The 7,650-nt window shown below is 38.1% G+C and overlaps 1 protein-coding gene across 1 annotated transcript; it reads right to left on the reverse strand.

The window, feature by feature from the left end:
• Positions 1 to 5,671: 5,671 nt before the first annotated feature.
• Positions 5,672 to 6,607, reverse strand: LOC126993250 (probable serine/threonine-protein kinase DDB_G0271402). The gene is made up of 2 exons (XM_050852147.1): positions 6,150 to 6,607; positions 5,672 to 5,705 (listed from the first exon to the last, which is right to left on the reverse strand). Exons 1-2 carry the CDS (start codon positions 6,605 to 6,607, stop codon positions 5,672 to 5,674), a joined length of 492 nt encoding a protein of 163 aa, XP_050708104.1.
• Between the last annotated feature and the right edge of the window lie 1,043 nt (positions 6,608 to 7,650).

The raw sequence follows: 7,650 nt of genomic DNA on the forward strand, positions 1-7,650 counted from the left end.
TATAATACCAGGAGAAAATGATATGCAATGTTGGAAATGAGGAGTCCAAGGAAAAATAAAGGAGGCCATCTTAGACTGCAATGAGTTCTACACACAATTGAGGGTGTTGAGAATAAGATTGAGCTGTTTTTAAGTAGGCCCTGCAGCTGGCGGCACAATGCACTACATTCTGAGGTGTGATCCAACTGTGAGAGAGCTGACTAACAAAGAATCAGGACAAGTTGAAATTAGGAAATGGAGAATAAGAGCATAGAGACAGATTGTTAAATGTTCAGTGTGTTGGAAATAATTGTAGTGTGTAAACCCAAACACTGGCCAAGTGACTTTGGAAGATGCCAGGATTTTTATCAAAAGGACACCAGTAGGCTATTCATGAAAGTAATCACGATCTGACCCACTCACTACGACGTTGTGAATAAGTGCATCGGGGATTGTTATTATCCAGGAGGCTAACATCGAAATTGTTGACGGCCTCGCAGAGCTTACTGCACCAGTGAAAGCGAGTTGAGGGCTGGAAAACATCATCAACGGTGAACGGTAAAGGGAGAAGAGAGGAAGAGAGATTGAAATATTGAGAAAATGATAAAAAAAACATCGAATAAGTCCAAAATGAGAAAAATAAAGAAAGAAAGGATGAAAGAAAAGAGTCTAAGGAAAAGAAAAGGAGGGGAAAGATGCAAATTAAGAAAGGGAGGGAAGGAAGGAAGGAAGGAAGGAAGGAGAATAAGAATGATTAATGGGATAAATAAATGAAGGAAGGATATTGAGAAAGGAAGACATGGGAATATGAATAACGTTCCAAGGAATGATGCAGAAAGAGAGGAGAACAAAATATAAGTCCATGACTATTTTCATGTGAGCTTGTCTATAAGAGAGAACTAAAACGATGAATAACTGTGAGGTAAAGACAGCAAGGCGAGGAAAAACAGGGAGTTGTATATCATGAGGTAGAGAGAGAAATGAGGAAATAGCTGAGAGGATTAAAAGCTTATAAGAAGAGGAGGTGGTGGTGGAGAGGACGAGAGGAGGAGGAGGAAAAAATATTTACAAAAATATGGGAAGAAAAGAAAGAAAAGGAAGGGAAGGAAGGGAGAGGAGAGGGAAGAGGGGAAGGAGGAAAAGGAAGAGAAAGGAAGGAAGGAAGAAGAAAATAAGAAATATATATGTAAAATAAAGTTGATAGGGAGGAGAAGGAAGGAGAAAGGAGGAAGGGAAATAAAATAAGTGGAGGAGAGAAAAGGAAAAGGAAAGGGAGATAAGTATTAAAGGAGGAAGGACAAAAGGAAGGAAAGGAGGAAGAAAGAAAGATAGAAGGAAGGAAAGGAGGAAAGGAAGAGAATATAGCTAGTAATAGTAACAATAATAATAATAATAATAATAATAATAATAATAATAATAATATGTAGCTAATAATAATAAAAACACAATAATAATAATAATAATAATAATAATAATAATAATAAATAATAATAATAATAATAATAATAATAATAGTAATTAGCTAATAATAATAATAATAATAAATAATAAATAATAATAAAATAATAATAATTAATAATAATAATAATAATAATAATAATAATAATAATAATAATAATAATAATAATAATAATAATAATAATATGTAATAATAATAATAGTAATAATAATAATAATAATAATAATAATAATAAAATAATAATAATAAATAATACAATGGTGTGTGTGTGTGTGTGTGTGTGTGTGTGTGTGTGTGTGTGTGTGTGTGTGTGTGTGTGTGTGTGTGTGTGTGTGTGTGTGTAAATGATTATTATTAATAATGATGATAATAATAATAATAATAATAATAATAATAATAATAATAATAATAATAATAATAATAATAATAATAATAATAATAATAATAATAATAATAATAGGAATAATAATAAAAATAATAATAGTAATTATAATAATAATAGTAATAATAAAAATATAAATAATAATAATAATAATAATAATAATAATAATAATAATAATAATAATAATAATAATAATAATAATACTAATAATAATAATAATAATAGTAATAATAATAATAATAATAATTAACAATAATTAATAATAATAATAATACTAATAATAATAATAATAATAATAATAATTTAGTAATAGCAGTAATAATATTATTAAATAATAATTGATAAAAAATAATGTAAAAATAATAATAATAATAATAATAATAATAATAACAATAATAATAATAATAATAATAATAATAATAATAATAATAATAATAATAATAATAATAATAATTGATACTAATAATAATAATAATAATAATAATAATAATATTAATAATAATAATAATAATAATAATAATAATTAATAATACTACTAATAATAATAAATATTAATAATAACATTATCATTAATAATAATACCACTAATAAAAATAAAAAAAAAAATAATAATAATAATAAGAATAATAATAATAAAAAAAAAAATAATAATAATAATAATAATAATAATAATAACAATAATAATAATAATAAAAAACAATAATAATAATAATAATAATAATAATAATAATAATAATAATAATAATAATAATAATAATAATAATAATAATAATAAAACAATAATGATAATAATAATAGTAATAATACACACACTAATAATAATAATAATAATAATAATAATAATAATAATAAAGGAATAAAAATAGATAATCTCTCTCTCTCTCTCTCTCTCTCTCTCTCTCTCTCTCTGTAAAAATAATCGGAAATCTTTCTTCAGTTACATAAACAACAGAAAGGCGATTAAAAGTGGTATTGGACCTTTAACAAACAGCGACTGTGCACTAGTGACTGACAACCAACACATTGCAAACCTCTTAAACAATTACTTTTCCACGGTGTTTAATACTAACAGTCTTCCTCTCGCTACCACTAACACCAGAACTATTGTAAATTTCGAGCATGCATTGGCTAATTTTGAAATAACAACCGATGAAGTCCTTAAAGCTCTGCATTCACTTAAAACAAATAAAAGTCCCGGACCAGACAAAGTATATCCTATACTGCTTAAAGAAGCAAAGAGCGAGATACTCTCCTCCCTCACTACCGTATTCAATATGTCCTTGCGACAAGGCATCGTCCCTTCGGACTGGAAAAAGACTAACGTGACACCGATTTTTAAGAAAGGAGACAAAAAAATACAAGGTAACTACCGACCCATTAGTCTAGCTTCAATTGTAGGTAAGCTACTCGAGAGCATAATTAGAGACAGAATTGTGAGTTACCTCGAAAGCCACTCATTAATTGGGGATTCACAACATGGCTTCCGTAACAAAAAAGATCCTGCCTGTAAAACCTACTGACCTTTATAACGATCTCTTCTCAATTTATGACGTAACCAAATCAGTGGACGTAGTCTATCTTGATTTCAGAAAGCGTTTGATAAAGTCCCACATCATAAATTACTTTATAAATAAAGCAAAAAAGGCTTTGACGGTCAAGTAAACCATGGATCGCGAATTGGTTGAGCAACTGACAACAAAGAGTTGTTATTGACGGATTTCACTCAGAGTGGGCGCCGGTCACTAGTGGCGTCCCTCAGGGCTCGGTTCTTGGCCCAGTGCTCTTCATTATTTACATCAACGACGTGGATGTTGGACTCAATAATCGCATTAGTAAATTTGCAGATGACACAAAGATTGGTAACTCGGTTCTCACTGACGAAGACAGGCAAAGCCTCCAAGAGGATTTGCACAAAATTTCAACGGTCGGATAAATGGCAGATGCCCTTAACGTGAACAAGTGCCAGGTCCTTCAAGTTGGAACAAAAAATAAAGTTCGATTACGAAATACGCGGCGTTAAACTCACAAGCGTTCAATGCGTTAAGGACCTGGGGATTAAAATCGCGCCAAACCTCAAATTCTGACATCAATGCATCGATGCAGCACATAAAGCGAACAGAATGTTGGGCTTCATTAAAAAAAACTTTTTTATTCAAGAATAAAGATGTAATACTTCCGCTCTACAATAGTTTAGTCAGACCCCACTTGGAATATGCGGTACAGTTTTGGTCTCCCCACCATGCAAAGGACATTGCTAAACTAGAAGGTGTTCAGCGTCGAGCAACAAAAATGATCACTTCCTTGCGCAACACATCCTCAGACGATGGGATTTCAACCCTTAACATGTTCTCTCTTGAGAAACGTCTCCTCCGAGGAAAACTGATCGAATGTTTTAAAATACTTAATGGTTTCACGAATGTAGACAGAACAAAATTGTTTATGATCGATGACACTTTGCGAACGAGGAACAATGGCACAAAACTCAAATGTAGACAAGTAAATTCAGACTGCACCAACGTTGTAGTGCGAGAATGGAATAAGCTCCCACCATCAGTGGTCCAGTGTAACACGATTGACTCCTTTAAAAACAAGCTCGACCGTCACTTCCTTGAACTTAATATTAACTAGAGTAGAAAAGCAACGTTTTGGAGCCATCTGATTAATGTAAAATCACTTAGGTTTAAGGACAGACCACCTAGTCTGGACCATGGGGTCTGTGTGGTCTGATTTTCTATGTAAATATATGTAAATCTTTCTCTCTCTCGTAATCTCAACATGCAAGCCGAGATAAAGAGAAGCTGAACTTAACTTACTCCTGAGTCGCACAGAAAGAACACGAGAGGCGGAGGAACAGAATTAAGAGCCAAGCAAGTGACTAATCTTGCGTGGCCTTTCAGTCTCCGGGAACTCCGCCGCGCCAGGACTTCCCTCGCTGGAGACAAACAGCGGCGGCGAAGTATGGCCCGTTAAATTAAGCTGACTATGTAGAGAACTGGAGCGTGACGTTGTTCTAGTGTTTGGTGTGTCCTTGTTGTTATTGTCTTTGTTGCTGTCTCTGTCTCTCTCACTCACTCCTTTTACACACACACACACACACACACACACACACACACACACACACACACATACACACACACACATTCACATTCAGTTTTCCTCATCCTGATGAATTCAATACCCTGTGTTTTTTTGTCGGCATATGCCGTTTTTTATCTTTTGTGTTGTGTGTGTGTGTGTGTGTGTGTGTGTGTGTGTGTGTGTGTGTGTGTGTGTTTTCGCAAACTTCTGAAATTACATTGGATAAAAGCGTTTAGAGAGGGATTGAAAGGGAAGGAGTACATGTAGCATGACCAGAGAGAGAGAGAGAGAGAGAGAGAGAGAGAGAGAGTGTGTGTGTGTGTGTGTCTAGGATCTGTTTGGACACCTGTCTTTGAGCGCCCGAGGTCGTGTAGAGACAAGACTACGCATCGCGGGGCGTGGGGCAAGGGACGAGAGGAGCAGAGCCACACGAGCTGCCAGGCCCACCAGGCCAGCGCCGCCACGTTGTAATCGTTTCCATACTGAGCTAATATAATAATTTATACTTTATATTAAAACTAATAAAGGTTATAAATACTCTCTTAAATAAGTTTTCAAATTAGTCTGTGATAGCTATATGTGCGTGGGTTATTGTTTTATAGAAAAATTCAAACGAAAACTGCATAACAATCAAGGAGAGAGAGAGAGAGAGAGAGAGAGAGAGAGAGAGAGAGAGAAGTACACAGATAAAAGATAGCCAAGTTGATAAATGGGTACAAAATAAAAATAGAGATAGATGGATAAGTAGATGATAAAATATAAAGTTAAATCCACTAAGGAGTGTGTTCCTTGGTGGGTGTGGAGTAACTGCCGCCAAAGGGAAGAACTGGACAGGTAAAACTCCTCATCCGTTAGGAAAGGAAATCCTGACTTGTCTTCTTCCTAAGTTATAAATTATGGGAGTGGCTTAATCAGCCCTTGGTAGGTGTAGAGTAAATGCTTCAAAAGGAAAGAACTGGACAAGTAAAACCATTCATCCGTTAGGAACGGAAATCTGACTTGTCTTCCTCCTTATGGGTGTGCATTCTTCAGCCACTAGTGGGTGTGGAGTAACTACCTCAAAGGAAAGAACTGGACTGGTAAAACCATTCATCCGTTAGGAAAGGAAATCCTGACTTGTCTTCCTCCTTAGTAATGGCGGGAAGAGGCAGGAGAAGGCCTTGCGAACACGCCGGACAAGGGCCGCCTTCCTGGATGTCTCGCCGCGTACATCCTGACCGGGTCTGCTGCCATGGCGCTGTCGGCCAGCACCTCCAGGCCAGGACGCGACTCAGGACGTAGCCAAGGGAGAACACGTCCACGGGGGGCGAGCAGGGCGCGCCGCGCCGCAGCTCCGGGGCCATACAGGGCGTCCGGTGCGTGTGCGTGCGCGCGATGCGGAGTCCTGTGCCGAATGTCTTGGCCAGGCCGTAGTCAATGAGGGACACCTGCAGGCGGCCGTCGGCGCCTTGGTGCAGCACCACGTTGTCGGTCTTGATGTCATTGTGAGCGTAGCCTTGGGCGTGGGGCTGCCGCACGTCCCGTGCCAGCGCCACGAAGACCGCCAGTTTGTCAGTGTCGCGGGGAGCAAGGTTGTTCAGGTCGCAGAAGGTGTTCTGGCCGCGGAAGGTGGTGAGCATGGCGGGGAACCCAAAGCTGGTGCCCAAGGCATTGGGGGCGCCCGCCGCGCCGTCCAGGTCCAGTAGGATGTCAAACTCCCTGCGGAACATGGCGGCGAGGCGCTACTCCCTTGCCACCTTGAGGCAGCACAGGGCGACGCCAACCTCCACCAAGTACACTGTGCACGAGGCGCCGCGTCCCAGCACCTGCTTGTGCTCGGCCAAAAGCGTGTCGATGCGCTCCCTCGTCAGCACGAGGAGGGGGGTGGTGTGTGGGGGAGCCATGTCTCTGTCTCACCATGCCGTATGTGTGTGGCGATTTAGAGCCAGACCTCGGTTTTCGACGGTTAGTTTTGTTCAGCTCGGTTTAGCTTGGAGTTGAGGCGGAAAAAAAATTGGAGTCTAGATCTGGACGGCTGTCGCATGCACGAACACACGCACGCACGCACGCATGCACGCACGCACGTAAACACACACACACACACACACACACACACACACACAAGCAAGCACTCACGCACTCACGTACGCACGCAGGCAGGCAGGCAAACACACACACACACACACACACACACACACACACACACACACACACACACACACACACACACACACACACACACACACACACACACACACACACACACACACACACACACACACACACACACACACACACACACACACACACACACACACACACACACACACACACACACACACACACACACACACACACACACACACACACACACACACACACACACACACACACACACTGTTGTTGGAATATCTGGTATTAGCTTATCGAGAGCGTGCGCTAATACTAAGAAATTTGTGAAAAAGTGGTAAAAATCATTGCCTCTATTAACCAGTTTTCTATGGCTCTCTTAAACATATATTGCTAATAAATATGGGAGGGAATATATATATATATATATATATATATATATATATTTATATATATATATATATATATATATATATATATATATATATATATATATATTTTTTTGGACCTCCACGTACGCAACTTCCTTGTTGGGTTGCAAGTGGTGAATGCTGACCCACCCATTGACGAAAGCCCACCCTCTCTGGGTGAGGTCAGGGAAGCTGTGGCCAAATTGAGGGGTGAGAAGGCACCTGGTGCCTGT

Source organism: Eriocheir sinensis, unplaced genomic scaffold (assembly GCF_024679095.1).
Source record: "Eriocheir sinensis breed Jianghai 21 unplaced genomic scaffold, ASM2467909v1 Scaffold592, whole genome shotgun sequence".
Lineage (NCBI taxonomy): Eukaryota > Metazoa > Arthropoda > Malacostraca > Decapoda > Varunidae > Eriocheir > Eriocheir sinensis.